This window comes from Pezoporus wallicus, unplaced genomic scaffold (genome assembly GCF_028554395.1).
Source record: "Pezoporus wallicus isolate ANWC-B61680 ecotype Strahan unplaced genomic scaffold, APGP_CSIRO_Pwel_v1 contig_6923, whole genome shotgun sequence".
Taxonomy (NCBI): Eukaryota; Metazoa; Chordata; class Aves; order Psittaciformes; family Psittacidae; genus Pezoporus; species Pezoporus wallicus.
Window position 1 is genome coordinate 2,744,896 of NW_026637289.1, and position 20,206 is coordinate 2,765,101.

Sequence of the window (20,206 nt, forward strand, 5' to 3'; positions counted from 1 at the left end):
CAGTAGTTAGCACCGTGGGCACATATGTTTCTGATGGACTGCACATTTCTGAGTGGTTCCACCATTGCCTTGGGCTGGTTATTTCACACTTGCATCAGTCTGTCAGCAGCACCAGGGCCAGGAGGGTCCCAGGGCTTCCAGTGTGGCACAGAAAGATCAAAGTGGGGTAAACCAGGACCAGCAGGCTGGCTGAGGTAGCCTCTGAGGACTGGGACTAACAAAGCCACATTTGTGCCCACGGTCAATTGAGTGGGGTGCCAAGGAAGTGTCAAGGTCTGACCGAAGCTTTCCCTGCAGTGGTGACTTGTGCAGGCTCCATTATGTGGGATTTTGTCATGTCTAACCAACTCTGAGGTCACAGCCCTTCTGAGGGGTAATTTCTTTCTATTCCTCAGCTGCCATTATCATTAAACTTGTAGGAACCCATTTCTCTTTGCATGTTTCCGAGTCCAGTTTGATTAAGATTTGCAAAGAGATTCAAAAGCCATGAGGACGTAATCTGCATTCACACCCCATAAACACATAAGCTTGCTTTTCCTGGGAAGCCAAGCTCAGAAATGTGCCTGACCTCTTTGAGGGCTTTTTTTGTTGAAATACCATGTTGAGAACACACCATCCCAATGCTTACAACAGGCACCAAGAGTCACACAGCAGAAGCAGCTTCTGTCATGGTTGGAAGTGGACCTGGTTAGGGCTGGCCCCAAAAAGGAGGAGTGCTGCCATGCAGGTGCCCCCATGCTCACCCTGGACTGGGGTCAGCAGCAGTTTAAAGAGCCATTTGGCCCTCCTGAAGCAGACACACAACTCTGGCTGCTGCACAGGGGACTGCCCAGGCCTCCAGGGACCACAGCATGAGCTTCAGCACTAAACCCTCACCATGTCCGTCCTGGAGACACCTGTGTTTGGAGGCAGAACTACAGTGCAGGACAGCCGCAGCGTCAGGAGAAGGAGCCACAGCCCTTGCTGCTTTCAGTACCCCTCCAAATTAGCTGGAAAAGCTCTGAAGTAAATTACAGGGTGAAAAATTGAAGTAGGAAATGTCTTCCCTTCTCTTTGAACCATCAGCTCAGGTAAGAAGAGGGAGAGTTTCTCATACTTGAACTTTGCTTTAATAACAAGACCTGAAGGAAACTTCTCCTTTACCAGGGAGCAGCCTTCCCTGGCAAACACCAGGAAATCAAAATTGTGTATGTGGAGCAAAGCGAGATTTTTAATAAAAATTCCCAGATTTTTAGAAAATAGCGGGGGATTCCTATGAACCACCTCGAAGATGGATAGTCTGTCGGTCTCTTTCCCTTGGAGATAATCTCTGTTGTATTTCAGGAGCTACCTTTCCTTCTCAAATACATTCACATACATTTATCCCACTTCTTTGCAGAACATACAGAATTACTGCTCATACAAACATCCTGTTAATCACCAGAGGCTGAACCCAGCCATGGCAAAAGTCAGTCCATGTCCCTGGAGATCAGCGCAGCGACATTAGTTTACACTGGGCAAGGCTTGGGCCCATCTGCTCTGATGTATCTGGCCAGCAGCCAAGGAGTTCGTGACTTTTATATGTTTCAACAAAAGGCGTTGAAAAGAGCTTTTGATATGGTTATTTGGTGAAAGAGATCAAACGTTTCCCCTTTGCATTAATCCTTTTCAGGTTTCCAGTATATGAATTGATTTTAAAAACCTCTCATCCTCTAGGTGTTCAAGCACATGGTTTGGGAAATAGTTTTTGGGGTGTACATGCTACTGGGGCAACTGCAGGAGAGAAATGGCAAAGGTTTAGGAAATCACTACCAGCATAGGGAACATAGACTGAAAATGATGAGTCCTACCCATCATGCCAGAACTGACAGGCACAGCAGGCACGGGCAGCAGCTTATATATTCTTCAGTTGGCGTTGCTTTTATGCAGTCATCGCCACAAAGCTCATCCCTGTGAAGCTACAGGTGTTCAGGACTCTGTTTCAACACAAGAAACATATCAAAGCATCCCCATTGCAGATGAGCAGTGCTGGACTGCTCTGCTGCCTGGGACCCTGCCTGACTGCTCCCATGCTCATCTCATATGGTTTTGCTGGGCTGTGCAGGGAGCCAGTGGCTTTCTTCCTCCCGGTCGGGGGGGAGGGCAAATCTCGGGTGGGTCCCTCTCAAACTGGCAGGCACAGGAGGGCTTGCCCAAGGTCAGGAGAGGCTGAATTCATTTGCCCACCACTTGACACATGTTTTCTAACCTCTACAGCCCCTTTGTGAGCCCAGGACAGCACTTGTTTCTATGAGCACGGCTATTGTACATGTGCCAGGCTTTACTGCTGCTCTTGAAAGCTGCCCCCAAAAATGAAATTTGCTTCTAAGAACTAACAAAAGGCAGGCAGGCAGTTGTACTCTCTCCATCTTTCCTGGGGCTTTGATTTCTTTTTAAGTGACCCCTAAGTTATTTTCCTATTAAAGCAAGGTCATTCACCAATGCCATTTAATTACTCATTTTTCACAAGAGGCACATCTGACTGGAATCTATGCTCTTCTCATCCCCTTTCAGCAGCATGCACGTTTTTTCTACCAGTGAGTAACATGGGCTCTCTTAGTCTTAGGTCTAACAACCTCTACTTTTTTTCCCTCCCCTTTTTGCTCATCTTCCCCTTCAGACGCTGGAAACAAGCGCAGTCGGCACTCTGTGCATACAGATTTCACATATCATCTGACTCGTGGTACAGAAGCTAAGAACTAATGCGCTCTGAAATCAAGGAGATGCACTTAGCAGAAAAAGAAATACATACATATATATTTAAAGGGCTATCTTAGATATTTTTATCTGCCACTTCTGTATTTGTCCGTGTAAGCCTCGACTCAGAGATGTAAAGCAAATGATTACTGTTATCCTTAGCCACTGTCTGTTTGTGCTGCAGAACATCAAGTGCTAAAGTGATTCTGCTGCAAGAATAAAAATCCCAAAGGCAGAAAGCCCCATGCTTCCTGGGTAAACTAAGCTCTGGTAAGTCCTGTAGCCTTCCAAGCAGTGAGAGACCCATTTTACTTAGGGAGCTTACAGTTGGTTTGCTAAACTGACAGGTGCCACATTTTAATTTCCTTCCCCAACAGCACTATTACCAGCAGAGAACAGACACCATTTCTCATGGGTGGTGAACCTCCTGCCAGTGGCCTTGCCTGGTGAGATACGGCTGTGGGGAAAGCAGAGTGCAGCCAGCTGAATATCATAGAAATAAAGAGGCGAGGCTGCTGTGGCCATGCCAGCCAACAGGCAAGCTGAAAGCCAAGGAAATTGTTCCAGGAAAAGAAAGAAAAGCTTAATCTTAGTAAAAATATAGTCCCTGAGCACTGGCAGGGTCAGGGTCAGATTGGGTTACGTGTTGTATAAGCCCCCGTTATACAAGCCAGGCCAAGCCAAGGCAGAGGCTTTCCCAGGACTAGTCAATCGTGCTTTCTCCTGCTAAGTTTTGCTGCAGCTCCCTCATTCCTTCCTTTTCACTGTCCCTTCTTGTGATGCTTGCTTGGACTTCAAACAGGCCAGTCCGAGTGCTGCTGTTGATGTGATTTCAGAGATCACACAAACCACTTGATCTGTAAATAAAATATGATAGTGGGAGCAGACCTAAAGTAACTCAAGTGAGTGGCTGCAGTAATGGCAGCTCCTTATACACTGCTTATCTATGTAACAGACAAAAAAGGATATTCTGCACTAGGAACACTGCCTGCTGTAAAGCAGAGCAACCAGAGCCCAGGAGCTGGATGCAGGCTTCACTCAGACCTGTGCAGTCAGACAACAGCAGCAAACGGTGCTGAGGGGGCTCCTGATAACTGGGAAGAAGCCGACACCACACGCATGTTCCATACAAATAACATGGCTGTTTCTATTCGTCCCCCGACCAACTTCAAACCAAATGCTGAGGACATTGTTTTCCCCTTGCAGCATGCATGCTCCTCTCAGGGCACTCCATCCTGTTCAACTTAAGATTTTGTTTTTCTATTAAATGTCATATCGGTGTCAAACTAATAACTTGCCGATGCCCACCAAACCTCTCTTTGCATCCCAGCGCTCCGCCTTCAGGCGGATGTGCCAAAAGCATCCTCAGGCTATTTGTTTTTTTTCAATGGAGCAACACAAAGTAAGGCTACTCTTCCTAACACATACCCAGAGTGCACTTCCCCTTCCAGAACCAGCTGCCTTCAATCCCTTGACTCTCCCTTTGCCAGATCACTTTCAATCCTCTGTTCTCATCACATGGAGAAGAGCAGCATTCACCAGAGGAAACGTGTGCTTTCCAGAGTCAGAACCACAACCTCTGTTTGAAAACTTCATCCAACACAGTGCAAGCACAATACTTCTGACATTTTTTTAATCATTTCTACTTGTTTGAGTAATTGCTCTCAACTCCGCACACTTCTGCAATACTTTGAAACGTATTTCTGTGGTTTTAATCATCCAAGTTGGATTTCAAGATCCCAAAAAGCTTCTGAAACACATATTGGCAAATCACCACAGTCTTCCAAAGAAAAGTAAGTGCAACTTACTTACTGCAAACAGTACAATGCTTGCCCCTATAGCAGGGAGAGAACACACAGTTTTACCTGGAAGCTGGAGAGCTTAATCTTCTCAGACATGGCCGATATTATATAATAGAACGGACTCCCTATTGTACATTATATTGTCCATTTATACCGGACAGGTATAAAATACCTGTACCACTCAAATTTCCCTGCCCTCTTCTATAGACTCCTTAAAAAAATTCTTCAGACTTTACCACATCTGTTTTAGGATTCTTCCTTGCAAAACCAAGGTGCCATCTCCAGTCTGTTTTTCCTGCAGCACAGTAAATTGCTACTGTTTGAAATGCTTGGAATAAAAATTCTGAATGAAATCCAAAAGAATATCCTGATTGCCAGGGGCTGTTTTCTCTGTCTTAGCCTAGATCAGTTTGACATAAGCCATTTACTTTATGGTTAACCCCAGAAAAATCCTGCAGGGAATAGAACTCCATGCATTAATCCTACTCACCAATTTAGTACCGCTGAGGTTTGGATGAAGGAGGTGCCACATTGCAACCCCGACCCAAATTTACTGCTTTAACAAAACACCACTCTGGAGCCCTCTGCGATCCTCACACAAACTCTTTATTGCAGAGCAGAGAAAGAGATACCACTGTAAGTGCTGAGCATTACAATGAAACATAAAGCAGCATTAAAGTTGCTCCGTGGTTAATGCTGCGGTTTAAGCAGCTAATCTTGTTTCAGTTGAATGGCATGTTCATTACAGCAAATAAATCAGTAATGTGTAGGATTATTGAAGAGGAAAGACATATTAAACCAGTTTAAGGGCATCACATTGATTTTTTTATTTATTTCCTTCTAGTGTCTGATTTAGCTTGGCGGTTTTCTACAGTCAGTTCTAATAAACGCTTGTAGGGCACAGATTAAGCAGGTGGGAATGCTGCCCAGAAAGAGTATTATGAATAACTTAAGGCACTGGTTTAATTGCAGCAATCCATGATACTTACTGTGCTGGCACCAGAGGGGAACTTTTGGTATTAGAAGTTAAAACTTCAACTGAGCTATGAGCCAGTATCCCTCTTTCATTAAATATTTGAAAGAGCTTTCAAATATTTTCACCTCCGATGGGAACAGGGGAAGACTTCAGAGTTCATTTAACTTATGTCCATCACAGCTGAAGTTACTTTTAAAAACTAATTAGTGGTTTACTTGATGGAACTTTGCATCTCCAACATTGCAAAACACTGCAACAGCATCCCTGCCCAATCCCATTTGCAAAGATGCTGTACCGAAGGGAAAAAGCCTAAACCTAGCTCACACTTCAAGCAGCAGGCTCCTCCCAAAGCTATACTATGGAGTATTCCCATATTACTTCCCCACACTGCCAGTTCCCTAGCACTATCCTTGACACAGATCAGAAATTAGTAGGAACAACTTGATTCAGTTTTGGAGACAACCCTGATTGAGCAGAGACTTGAAGTAGGGCTGGCAGAAGGGGAAGAAACACTGTTAAGGCTGAGGTGAAAGAGCAAAGTGCTCCCCAGTGCCAAATGGCCTCCCCTCAGCATCAGCAATTTGTCTGCGTCCATGTATGTCAAAGGATACAGGCTCCTCAGAAAGGACAGGCAGGGGGGACAAAGGCTGGATGCCATCCTCTGTGTCAACAACCAGCTGGAGTGCATGGAGCTCTGCCTGGGGATGAATGAGGAACCAACCAAGAGCATATGGGTCAGGATTAAAGGGAGGGCAGGGACAGGTGACATAGTGAGGCCATGCAACCAGGAAGACCAAGTGGATGAGGCCCTCTACAGACAGGCGGTACCAGCCTTATGCTCACAAGCCCTGATGCTCACAGGGGAGGATGCCTTAGATTAGATCATGATCTCCAAGCTAGACACCGCATTTCAACTCTCAGCACAACAAACACAAGAGTACTAGTTCCACATACATCACCCTGGCTGACTCCAGCGAGTAGCAGCGGACACTGATCAGAATGATGCAAGAAGCAACGCTTCACAGAAGTTTCAGCATGTATAGGCTCCATGCTTTCAATGTGTAACTTTTTACACTGGCAAAAAATACAAAAGGCGCATCCTGCACAAAGATGAGGCTGAAAATGCTTACACCAGCCAGCGCGAGAGGGAAAATTCACAACAAAATATGAACAAATATTGGTAAGTTACCCATACTCTGATTAGGAGTGCAGTGACTCTGCTAATCACAGAGCTCATCATTACAGAGAAACTCCATATTCAGCACATGAAAACTCATCTATAAATTAGCAGAAATGCAAGAAGATTTGATGGTACTCAATTAGCTGGACAGTAAGCATCAGAAACAAAATACTAGAACACTCAAGTCGTCTTGTGATTGCAGCAGACATTTATAAAGGTGGGGGGGGGGGGGGAAATAAAAACAAAAACAAAAAACCCCAAAAGCAACCATTATAAAAAAAGAACTGGGTTTTGTTTGTCTTAAAGAAAAAGTCCCCTGCTTAATGCTGAACTGGAGTCCTCAGCTTGAAAAAGAACAAGAGCTTTATGGAGAGCCTTTGAAGCAGGATTACTTCAAAACCATCCACTTCAACAGCATTACACAACTCTGGTATCCTCCCAGAAGAAAGCAGTTGCTTTTAAGTAACTCAGAAGCAAGTCCCTGTTGCCATCCTACTACTTGTTCCCATTCCCAACCTGCACAGGCAGCCCACCCGCATGTCCTGTCACAGACCAGTGCAGTACCTGCGCTCAGCTGCTCCATCTCCCTGCTACAAATCCCCAATCTCACCTCAACCAATGAGCCAGTTTTCCCCCTTTCCAGCCCAGCTGCAATCAAGGCCCTATTTGTACCCTCTTTTCTCAGCATCTTTCAACCATGAACTACAACAGCTGCCTCCTCCTCTAGAACACATTGCTCAAGTGTGCTTAAAAAAAAGACCAACACATTTCCACCCTCAGTTATGCTCTGAGCCTCTGCTCTACTCACTGGGTAAATCCCCCACACTTCCCACTTGCCCTTCTCCTGCGCTTACCCCCTTTCAAGTCCTTCTCCCAAGCATACAGGCAACCAGAACCATTCCTGCTTTTCCAGATTAAGCCACACCTCACACACTGTCATTACAACTTCCCCAACCTTCCTGGAAGCCCCTTGCAACTGATGCACTGAGATTGAAGTTTCCCTTCGAGATATGCACATCCTACCACTAGTGCATGAGGCTGCTACCATCAGGTGAGACACCCAGCTCTCTCCATAGTGAGGCATTGCACTGCCATTTTTAAGGCAATCTTTCAGCTCAACAGCAATCCAACACTATGCCTGATGAAGCTGACAATGCAGGCAACTGAAATCCTGCCCACAGAGAAAGCAAGTTATCTCCACTAGCCTTACTCTCACACACACACACACACACACACACACACACCCACCCCAGAAACTCCATTGCAACTACCAGGAGCCTTTCAAAATGCTTCAGTAAGCTCTGAGTGAGCTGAAACTTCAGCCTTTCTCAGCAGTTGCAGTTCATTTGTTCCATAATTCAGCACAGCACTACTCTGAAAACATCTTTCTGATGCAGTTTTCCTGCAAATGGCATAATGAGGAATAATAAGCAGGTGCATCTGAACACAGACCCAGAACAGCAGGAATATAGAACGACTAGAAATGAAGCAATTAAGTAACCACACTGTTCACAGTTTATTGACAATCTTTATTAGAGCCGACTTTCCATGTTTAGAGGATTCCTAGGAAGTATAAATACGAATCAAAGTGCTACCGCACAGTAAGAAATCTTTATTTGCACAAAAAGATACAAACAACCAGGATTTCAAAGTCCATCCTATTTAGTACATGTAATACCAAAAAGGCAAAAAATAAACCAAGATGAAAGACTAGCAGCAAAAAGAATTCTAACTCTCCTTCAACACAGTCTGTGTTCTTCCACATTTCTTTAGGAAAGAGTGTATAAAGAGAATTCAAGCAATTTATATATGAAATATCCTACTAATATAACACTGTGTAAAGAAAGCCAGTAGTACAAAAGTTTGAAGAAAAAAAAAGAGGAGAAGATAGTAGACATAATATTAAAAATCTCAAGTGTAAACTTTACTGTTGCTTTAAAAGTAAAGACCAACCAAAGCCACACGAGTATTTCCGTTCGGCTCCGCAGCCAGCAAAATAAGAAAAGCTGATTTTTTTTATTTTTTCTTTTCTTTTTTTTTTTTAAAGTGCTTAACCACCATATCCAAAAGTAATGACTTTCAGACCTACTTAACATGAATGTGCTCAAAAAGCCACTGCTTACAGTATAAAAGCAGTCATTCTGAAATGCTGCACATACAAACTGGCTTTAAATGCACGAATGAAAGATTCCTTTGACCAGTTCTCAATCATATGATGTCCCAAATCAATGTAATGCTATTAAAGCAGGCAGCTGAATAAGTCCCAGAAAGTTGAAGAATAATAGATATAAAAAATAATCCTTTTTTTTTTTAAAGGCAGCATGCCTCTCCCAGCCGCAAGAAGGTAACTTTACATAATAACCACGAGAAACACAGTTCTGCGCTATTGTTGTAAACTGCCTAGAACAAACTGACTGCTGACCTAGTAATTCATATGTTCAACAGAGGGAGATAAACACTTCTGACTGATAAAATACAAAAAGGCAATCGTGGGTGGGACCAAGCACGAACACGGTATTTTTCTCAATATTAAACATACTGTCAACTTGACTTAAGAGCTGTCAGCGTGTCCCAACTCCGTAAAAACACAAAAAAGTAAGGACAAGAAAACCAATGATTTGAACAGCTTTAGGAGTGTTGTTATATTTTTATACATTTATTTGAGCCTTAGTGCAAAGATAAAATTTAACATTGTAGGCTCCAAAGCAAGTCAAATACATAAGACTATTCCATAGTGGTTTTTGACAGACATCAGACACGCAGATTCCAAGAGAAATCTAACCTTTTGGCTGTAATAGCCATTCATTTTTATCTCAAGTTTAGAGAACCATTTCAAAAAGGCAGCAAAGACTCTGTCATTCACTAACCTCAACTACAGCTATAAATCGTTTCAACCCTGCCACTCTCCCAAATCAGTACTATAATAACCAGCCTGAACCATCGGCACTGCTGCAGCCACTGAATTGCACCCACAGCCTGTCAGCAGCACTACCCAGTGCTTATTGCCCAATCAGTTAATTGTACTGATTCCTCCATCAGCTTTGGAATCCTGCAAGCTTGAATTTGTTTACATTCATCTATTCCACAGGCCTTGTTTTCTTGTAAGAACTATTCCTGGAAAATTCAATTCCCAACACAGTACCTTCATTGTCCTTCAGGACAGTTTTTAAGTTAAAGAACCCCCTGGTTCATTTACCACTAAATACGTATTATCTAGAAAAGGAAGCTTTTCCCCAGAAAAAGAAGCTTTTCCCCCTATAAAGCTCCTGTAAACACACCTCAGTATTAAGCCATAGCAAGCTCTAGACCAAGAAATTCAGCATCTCCAGTGACTTGACTTTACCTCACTTCTCTACATAAACAACAAAAAAAAAAACCAGAAAAAAAATCTCTTCATAATTAAAAAGGAAAGGAAATGACACAATAAAGAGACAAGGAGTGAAGCTTTTGGTTACCCGAACAGGCATCTAAAATAAGCCTCTGAAAACGTAACATATGGAAAGCAATGATTTTAGTGGTTGAAGTGTGCAAATGACTAAATATGCCGTCTGTTTCAGAGATAACCGAATACTGTAGTCATTGATGATTAACTATTCTAGTCCAGCACTGGCAGTTCTGTTGCTTTTGTTGCTGGTTTTAGACATTCTATCCCATCACTTTCTCTGCATATTTCATGCCTTTTTGCCTTTTTTTTAACTGATACCAGCAACATGACTTGAGAGGAGTATAGGAAAGATGGGAATGTTTTTTAAAGATTTCCTGTCCATCCCAAGACTGGCAAGACTGAGTATTATGGAGAATTAAACCTAATGTTTCAAGCAGGAACATCAAATATTATTTCAAGTTTTGTCTGTCTACAAAAATCACCTCAAAAAGATTCTGCATCTTAGGTTTCTGGGAAGCAAATAAGATAAATATGAAAAAAGACTATGCAAGAGAAGTGTAGCTACTCTATTGATGAGAAGTACAAAAGCTTAGAAACAGAAAAACACCAGCTTCAACTCAAGACTGAACGGAAAAAATCCACAGATTTTTCAAAACCAGAGTCCATACAGTGTCACACAGCCCTGCCTTGTCATGTTTGTTAATATGCTCGCTTAGAAGTCAGACAGCATTTTGTTTAACTTGTGTTGCTCTGTATCATTACACTAAACCATAATTAACTCCTCTTTTGTGCCGGCCTCATTCCAACACAATTGTACCCACTGTATACCAGCAGCAGTTCTCAGGTTTTGTTTCGCAGCTCAGCTGTATTTTTCTTGGATGTTCACAAGACTGGCATTTGACTGGATGCGCTTGGCTAGAAAGGGAAAAATTATATGAAAATTAAACACAAAGAATTCCACAAAACTAGTCTCTCCACTCCCTCTATTTATCCGACACAGACTTGCAAACAGCTTTCTGTTCACGTCCAGAAACTTTAATGAAAAGATATGGCTATAGCTCTTTACTACCCTTCTTCAGGGGACAGCAGCAGACTAATAGTTGCTATTAGCGCCGTCAGCACAGCTGCAGGCAGATCTGGCTGGGCCCCCACTCCCACAAGAGCCAAGCGAGTCCCTGGCACCACCCAGCTCTCATAGTGAAATGCCAGCACCATCACTTACGCAAAATGAGTATCCGCTTCTTCTGCTTTGAGTGAAGGAAGCTACTAAGATAAAAAACAATAGGTAGGAAGAGAATAAAGGATGAAACTGCAATCACTGGGACTGTATCACTGCAGGGAACAGAACAGTTGAAAGTCCTACTCCAAAGCTTCCGAGTGATATTCATCTAAAAGAAAAAAACATAAGCAAGCCATGAAAGCAAGCACATGCACTTCTGCTGTGCAGCGTGGCAAACATTCAGGTCTCAAGACATTCAAGTGTTCAAGTATTATCTCAGAAAACAACACTTTAACAGACCTCCCCCCAAAAGCAAGCAAATCCCCAGAAATGTAGAAACAGACAATTAAAATGAGCCAAAATTTCACATCAAAACTTTTAAAAGCCTCAAAAACAGACTGTACTCAGAAACACTACAGACATCACACATGCCCGTTTCCCAGAGAACTCACTAACAGATTTCAGGGACAGGGCTAATCCCACGCTTTCAACAGCGCTCCTTTTGCCCAAACCACTTAAAACCCCACAATATAACAAAGCTGTTTCCAAACATGTCGCCAACGCCAAGGACCCCTAGAAACAGCTGCTGTAATAAGGAATCAATTATTACACTAGCCAGAACAATAGCAGTAAAGCTTCACAGAAGATAAAGGGATTATTTTTCTTTAAATCCATCCCCTTCACAGAAACAAGACATGGAACTGCAGCTACTCAAACGGGAATGCACTTGGGTGACCAGAAGCTTCAGTTACACTCCTGCCACACTGACTGAGGACAAGACCAAGATAGCCCCACAAGATAGCCCCACAAGCTAACTTTCCCGACAGGGCATGAGCCTGTCAAAAGCACTGCTGCCAAGCGTAAAGGGAAAAAGCAATCCCTAGCAAGACAAGCACAAATGACTTGGACTAATGGAGACCTCCACAACAAGGTCTCCCTGTCGAGTATTAATAAATACTTACTGCATCTTCCACGTCAATACACAAGTGTGCGGAGTGCCCAGACTCACCACCTTGCCTGTTCATCCTTTGCAAGTTGTTATACAGGTCATTCAACATCTTGTAGGTTTCATTGCAGTTTTTACATACTTCTGTGTAGTTATTTGGTGACAGATGGATGGTTTGTCCCTAGGGTTACAAAACTCTGTATGAATGCTGTTTTAACACATTATTTAAAAAAAAAATTAAAGATGTTTAAAAAGCCATCACTTAAAAACTAGACTCGAGTTTTGAACCAAAATCCTGATTTATAGCATCCTAGATTGAGTAGAGGCCCAGATGGAAAACTCATATGAGAAAGCAGGAGGAAAAGGGACCAACCCTAATTCAGTAGGGACAAGTTCCATTTCCTGCAAGTTCTGCATCTCAAATTGTTCTTTGAACTAGCAGTGAGGTTTTTTTATTTAAATGGTTATTTTTATAATACCGGTACTCAGGAAGAAAAAATAACTTACTAATAATTGAATGTTACTCTGAAGCCTGAGCTACTGTGTTCCTTCACTGTCTTTTGGTTTTATTTGCCCAAACCTAACAACTGGTAGGTTGCAACTGCTGAGCTACATTGACAGGGACAGATACTGCAACCCAGTAATGGTTGTACCAGCTACCAACCAACCACTGAGTTAAGTTCCAGTTCAGACACTTGAAGTGACCAGCAGGCCAGGCCACATTGCTCCTGACCAAAGTCAAAAGACGTATTTCCTAGAAATCATTAATGATTAAAAAACGCCAACAGTTTCCTCAGAGATCAGCCTACAGACATCATTTCCCATTTTTACTACTGAACAACTCTGGAACTTGGCTAGTTTCTGTTTAAAATGGAATATGCACAGTTTCTTAGGCTATTTAGGCGATTTTCTTTAAGGACAATTACCACATTTATTTCACTAAGTTATACTGCCTCTGCAATATGGACAAACTTTAACTACCCATAATTTTACTAGTCAAAAGAATTGTTACAACGATTTGAGGTAGCTGGTCTTTCTGAACTAGTCTATATTATCAAAAGGTTATTTAAAGATTTAATTAAGGTAGAAGACAACAATTCCACAAAGATATAGGAAAGGAGACTTACAGCATGCAGACTTGCCAGGATTTACTATATAATTATCAACTATTGTGAATTCAGAAATTCTGATGTGAAGTAGCACTGCAATTACATATAAAATTAAGTCAAGGTAAATATCAATTACAATCAATTTGATGCTCTCAATCTGTAGATAACTGTGTTTAACAGATCATTGCTTTATCTGCCTAAAATTCTCAACTCACCAGCAATTTATTTGCCTAATCTGTATCTGCAGTTTATTCAGCATAAGTAAGATTTTGCTAGCAATTAGAGGATTCAGTGCTTCTCTGAAGTACACAGCATAAATTACCTGAAGGTTATGTTCAAAACATGTCAGAGATTTATTGAATAAATCCAGGAATTCTACAGTAGAATTTGATAATCCCTCACTGTTGTTCTTTAAACAATCTGTCAAAGAGAAAGAAAAACATCAGGATATTCTAATTTCTAACATTCCATAGCCAACAAGCCTCAGATACTCCACTCCTGCAAAAAAAGAGCTCTAGTCAACACTGTGGTTTTCTTATCTGCCTGCCACTGATGTCTCAGACCCGCTGACCTAACTCTTCATCGAGAACATATTTCAGAATTAATTGGCCTTGATTAAGTGAAAGATGAAGACTATCATCAAGAGCTTTCTGAAGAGGGGATCGGAATTATCTTTAGACTTGAAGATAAAACAAGACATTACTTTTATTTTCTAGCCCGCAAATCTGGCTTTGCCCAGCAACAGTAACAGCCATTTTGTGAAAGCAGAAGCACCAGTAGCGAAGATGAAACAGAGAGCGTCAGGAAACAGCTAGACCATGAACACAGTAGTAAAAACCAGAGTGCAGGTTACTGTTGTTTAAGAAAAGAGTTGACCATTTCACCAGCTCTGAGGGGACCTCTAGGGCTTTCCTCCCAGACATGGGCTCAACCCTACCATGTTACTGCTTCCATCCACCCCACCCCACTTCAGGTGTTCTAACTGGTCAGACCCTTGAAAACAACAGCAGTTTGGGAATTTCAATGTTCAGCAACAGCACTGCAAGAGCAAGCCAACATCCTAGAAAATTCTCCTGAAACAAGGAAGCACCATCAGTACTGAGGGCAAGCATTCTGCTGGACACCAAGCAGGCAGCGCATAGGTCACAGATTAAGCACAGCAGGACAGCACAGCCCACAATGCTGCTCCTGTACTGCCTTTCCACCCCTCACAAAGGAAAAACTCTTCTGGGCTCTCAAAGGAATTTGCAGCAAACACAGCATCTTTAACACTCAACTCCATAGTGCTTTTCCCCCTGTTTTCCAGCATAGGATCCCACTTCCCACACCAGGGGAATGGCAAAAAAGCCACAATTTAGCTGTAAGCATGACACAGCACCATCAGCATGGGCACAGGGAGATACAGGGATAGACTTGGACACACTCCACCTATAAAATGAAATCAAAAGCACGGCTGTGGAGCCAGGTGCTGTTCAACAAACACAAGTATCCCAAAGTTACTGACTTTACTAACAAATAAAAGTTTCTTATACAAGTCTTTTTAAAAAGGGGGAAGATGGAGAAGAAACTGCAATGAAGCCAAGAAAAGTCTCTGGTAAGGTCTGTAGGTCACAAAGAAAATGAACAAGACTAATTTTTGAAAGAATAGTATAAAATAAATCTTCATGTAACAACTAAGTTTTCTGACAGGCCAGTGCCCTTGGATTTTGGTAGTATCCTTTAATGAATAAAAAGCTCCTGTACCCTTCTTTTGAGTGGCTTTAGTTCAGACTTTTTGTGTTACCTACTGACTGTATTTAAACAAGCACGTATAATTTTGCTCAGCACAAATTTCAGGAACTAAGTCATAACAGTAGCATGAAAGCTACAGAAGGAGTCACGTACTTGGACAGTTGGCTGCCTCCCAGGTTTCATTGAAGAAGTCAGAAAGGGTCACAACTATTTGTAGCCTGTCTGAGGTCAAGATGCTTTTGGCACAATTGTGGCTCTCGGAAGAATTCTGGAAGAAAAAGGAAACAACAGAGAAAGCAGTCAGGTGTTAGCAATACAAAGAGAAAATTCTGAAATGTATTATAGGCAATCACAGCTAAAACAATCACAAACATTTCTAGAACAGGCAGAGCAACTGACGGAACAATAAAAGTTTCTTGTTCTTCCAATTCATGCTACGAGCAGCATAGCTCACTGCACATGGTCTCTGAAGATCTACTAAGACTGTATACAAGTCAGTCAAAAAAATAAAAGACCAGCACAAAGGCAGGTCCTCTTATGCCAGGTAGTTCATACCCATCCACTTCTGGGTTGCTGACTCAGAAGCCCACCCAAGGCACATGCAGTCAGAGAGAAAGATGGTGGTGTTCTTATTGGACTGAAGAAACATTTGAAGAAGCTGAACCAAGGAACTGGCCTCAAAATAAAGCAAACCCAAACAGCAGAAAACAACCTGTGAAACCCCTGTACCACTGTGCTGTATCAGCAGCAAACTTCCTCCCAGTGCAGCAATACTAGGAGCACAGTGTTCTGTGGCGGCACCCCCCAGCCTGTAGCCAGGCTGGGCGCTTGCCCTCCCAAGAAAACAGGTACCAGCTCATCTGTCTTAACCAGCCACCCAACACTCCCCGGCCCCAACTTCAAAGCAGGCACTGGCACAACTCTTACAGCAACTTATTCTCTGGACCAAGCTCATAAAACACAGAGCGACTATAAAAGCAGTTACAGAACAAACAGAAAGTATTCCTATCAAAATTCACAACAAGGTTTTTCTCCCTCAAAGCTTTATTTTCTCCTTCAAATCACCAATACAAAGCCATGACCTCCAGTCAGCTGACTCCTGTGCTCTAGCTCCTGGTTTCTGGCTGCTAAGTTGACTTAAGCACTTCTCAAAATTGCCAAAGCTGTCAAAAGCCTCTTTGATAAGTGACGTGGGACACAGAAGAAAATAATCTCTTTAATGGGAGAGACGTTCCTGTTTACAGAGCTTTAAGATTCAGTTTCTGCCTCCCTTTGTTAAAATAGGCTTATTTTTTAAGCAGGAAGTTTGCCTTGAGACTCAGCTGCAGAACTAGACTATCACCACATCTGCTAACTCTGACATTCACCCACTTTCATTTCTACCAACTTACACACAACCATGCAAGAAAGTTGTTCATGTGGAAAAACTCTCCAGTTGCTTCATAAAGACCCTTAACTGTGAAACTTCCTTACCAGATGGACTCATGAGTGGGGAAACAGCACTTTAAATCCAAAACTGGAACAAGTAGGCCTGTATCATGACTTAAATACATGTGGCTTATTTATTTCTTTAATTAGCTGACTGAGGAGGATTTTACATTTCAGGGATGTCCAAACTTAACCTGGCTGCTACTTTGATGCTGCACTATACCCACTGTAGGATGGCAAAGATAAAACCATCAGATATCTGATTACTTGTGATGGTGGACTGAGGCTGCAAGAGCTCACTTCCTTTATTTACTTGGTTACTTAAAACCACACACAGAAGGAAAGCCAAATACTCTTTAATACAGATGTGCCTTCCAGACCACACAGGGGACCAGTCCTCCCAGGCTGCCACTACTCAAGAACAGCAGCTGTAATGAGTTCGTAAGTACTGCAAGCACTGGAATATGTTTGGCAACCTAATCCTAGCCAAAACATCACTCTGAAAATACCCAAGGGAATTACATACTCAGTTTCTCACTTTGCCATTACTTAGTCACTGATATGAAGCAGCTTCCTTATTAGAAACAAATAAAACAACTACAGGTCTACAAACTAAAAGAAGAGAGCACTGGCAAGATGTCTGCCCTGGAGAGCACAATTATCAAACGAACATCCATGCGCTTTCCCAATACAAGCACTGAAGTGGTGTAGGGAAATGAGCAGACAACACATCAAAACCAGAATGACACTTCTTCACACGCCAGGTAACTGAGCTACGAAATGGCCTGCAGCAGGACGCTGCAGCTCCAGAGTTTACCTGGATTTAAAGGGCAACAAATTTTTCTTGTCAGTAGCGATTCTAAATACAGATTCAGAAATCCCAAGACTGGAAGCATAATCCAGGGAACTATAAACTTGCTCTCTGCTTGTCCTCTTACCAGGCTACCCCCTTCTAGCCATCATCACAGAACAGACAAAGGTTCTTTGGTCTGATGATCAAGAGTGTGAAGAATGTAAACAGAAGACCCAGCTTCAGCCAAGGTTTCCCACTGGTGGGATCCACAGACTCCAGCCAGCACACAAGACTTCCTAGTTTGCTGCCAAGACACTCCCGTCAGCTTTGGAGGCAAAATCACTGTGACGCAGCCCCCCAAGGATGATGTGCATCACTGGCCACAGCTTCAGGACCATCAATTTTCCAAGTGCCACGCAACTGAGCTCTGGCAGTGTTCCTCACTGGTGCTATATATAACCAGTGAGCCAGAGTGCTGCTTTAGCCACTGCTACATCAGCAAGAACAACTCAAGTTTTTCCACTTACAGAGCCTTTTTTCTGCAGGTGGAGCAACTTGCCCCAGACCATGCCACAGGCTGGTCGCTCAGACCATGCTTTGACTGGATCCAGTTCAGGCAGCAGAGGCCTGCTGTCACTGACAGCAGTGCTTTCCAAACACCCCCAGCCCCTGCTGAACTGCCTTACACACCTGTTGGAGTTCACAGGCTAGGAATTAAGCTTTGCAGGCTGGAGATCCGCTTACTCAGAACACGGGTGCCCTGCTCTCGGCGTGTCAAAGGTCACACCACCAACCGCACCAGGCCCGGCCTGACACACGCCACCCCTCCTTACCCCAGCACGCAGCCGGGAGAGATACCCGTTAACAGGCCGCAGGGGCATCGAAGCAGCGGCGCCTCGGCAGGGGGCCCGCCCGCCCGCTTGCCTTGCCGGGGACTCACAGCCATTTGCGTAGGGCCCAGCGGCGCGCTGGCACGGGACTTACCTGCCTGGAAGCCTCAAAGAGGCTGCCCAGGCCCCCAGCCCGGCCCCAGTGCAGCAGGAACAGCCGCACGCTGCCCCCCTCCAGCCCAGAGCAGCCTGGCAGCCCCCTCACCCGCCCGGGCCCCTGGACGCACCCCAACGGCACGGGCGATGTTGCCGTACTGTGCGAGGAGGTGCCGGTAGTAGGGGTGGCAGGCCTGGCACAGCCGCACCGGGCGAGCGCTGCGGCCCAGGCAGCCCGTCAGCGCCGCGCTGCCCTCCGCGAAGTCGGCGAGGAGCTGGCGGCACTCGGGCTCCAGCTCGGGCAGGTCTCCGGGCAGCCCCGCCCCCCACAGCTCCTCCGCCAGCTCCTCCGCCTCGTCCAGCGCCGGAAGCCGGCGCGACCCCACGGCGGCCGCGAGGCCGAGAGCCAGGGCGGGCAGCAGCACCGACCAGGGCAGCGGCGCCATAGCAGCCGCGCCGAGGAACCGGAAGTGCCGCACCAAGAAGCATCCCGCCCCTGCCGCTTATCGCCGCGGCTCATTTGCTGCGGCGGGGAGGGGCGGGGCAAGGGGCGGGGCTGTAGCAGCGTGTACCTGGTGCTGTTGGGGGCGTACCGGGGTCCCGCAGTGCTCTGTGCGGAGCGAGGTCGGCGTCACCCGGCAGCGTGCACTCGTAGCGCAGGCACCCAGCCGTGTCCTGCGCTGCACCAAAACAAGCGTGGCTAGCAGGTCGCGGGCTGCGATCCTGCCCCTCCGCTCCGCTCTCGCAAGGCGTAATGGCTTTAAACTGAAAGAGAATAGATTTAAGTTAGATGGAAGAAATTCTTCACTGTGAGGGTGGTGAGACGCTGGAACAGGCTGCCCCATCCCTAGCACTGTTTAAGGACAGGTTGGATGGGGGCCAGGAGCAACCTGGTCTAGTGGAAGGTGTCCCTGACCATGGCAGGGGGGTTGGAACTGGTTGAGCTTTAAAGTCCCTTCCAACCCAAACCATTCTATGATTCTATGAAAAGGGGATTTAAAAGTATCTGTTGTATGCGAAGTGACTTTAAAATACGGTGAAAATACAGCGACAATTAGAAAAAAAGTCCCAAACCAAAGAAAGAGTTGATGAGGGATGAACAAAACATCTTTCTGCAGACAAAATGTTTCCAATGTTTTACCTCACACTGAACACCTTTGTTGGTACTTGGCCCCAAACTTTCGCATGGCCACTTCTGGATAAAACCACAGACACTAAAGGAAAATAGGGGTGAGTACAGCAGCAGGTAACCCCTTCTCCAGGGGCTGTATCATAGAATCAAAGAATCATAAACTGGTTTGGGTTGGAAGGAACCTTAAAAATCATCTCATTCCAACCCCCCTGCCATGGGCAGGGACACCTTCCACTAGACCGGGTTGCTCAAAGCCCTGTCCAAGCTGGCCTTGAGCACTTCCAGGGATGGAAGTGCCAGGCTGTCTAATAACCCTTCTGTTTCACAGGACCTTGCCCGCATGCCTGCTCCGTCTGACTAAAGCTTTTTACTGAGTTGGGGTTTCTTAGTGCTCTGGTCAGATATACATTGGAGAGGCAGAGCAGACCTCCCCAGCTCTATGCTATGGTGCCTTGGGAATAACGGAGCTGAGCAGGAGTGGCCTCATCCACTTCTTGCAGCTGGTTGAGTATTGCACACGTGATACTGGTGACAGGAGGCAGCACTGGCTGGTGGTGGCATGACAGTTGTGGCAGCTGCCAGGAGTTCAGCGCTGCTTGAACCAGCTTCCTGTGCATCCAGCTGTACCCACCTCAATATCACCTGGCCCTCCTGGTGTTAGCTTGTTCCAGTCCTGCAGTAAACATCACACTATGGAATTATCCAGGATGGATTTGTACTGTCAGGTGAAAACATATCAGCAAAGGTGATGATGATAAAGATGCCATCGGGCAGGCAAAGAGCGACCAGCAGAGAGCATCTGAC

The 20,206-nt window shown here is 44.6% G+C and overlaps 1 protein-coding gene across 1 annotated transcript; it reads right to left on the reverse strand.

Annotated features, from left to right (window-relative positions):
• Positions 1–8,181: 8,181 nt before the first annotated feature.
• Positions 8,182–18,716, reverse strand: OSTM1 (osteoclastogenesis associated transmembrane protein 1). Its single transcript, XM_057404714.1, has 6 exons — positions 18,402–18,716; positions 15,217–15,331; positions 13,655–13,752; positions 12,240–12,404; positions 11,281–11,446; positions 8,182–10,973 (listed from the first exon to the last, which is right to left on the reverse strand). The coding sequence occupies exons 1-6, from the start codon at positions 18,714–18,716 to the stop codon at positions 10,918–10,920; spliced, it is 915 nt and encodes a 304-aa protein (XP_057260697.1). The 3' UTR covers positions 8,182–10,917.
• Positions 18,717–20,206: the final 1,490 nt, after the last annotated feature.

What these genes read in the sequence shown, in the direction of transcription:
- OSTM1 (XM_057404714.1), bottom strand. Translation starts at nt 18,716, where the DNA reads ATGGCGCCGCTGCCCTGGTCGGTGCTGCTGCCCGCCCTGGCTCTCGGC. An exon ending in ACATCGCCCGTGCCGTTGGG is followed by an intron (nt 15,332 to 18,401) that starts GTGCGTCCAGGG and finishes TTTTTCTTCCAG; the next exon opens with AATTCTTCCGAGAGCCACAA. An exon ending in GAAGCGGATACTCATTTTGC is followed by an intron (nt 10,974 to 11,280) that starts GTAAGTGATGGT and finishes TTCCCTTTCTAG; the next exon opens with CCAAGCGCATCCAGTCAAAT.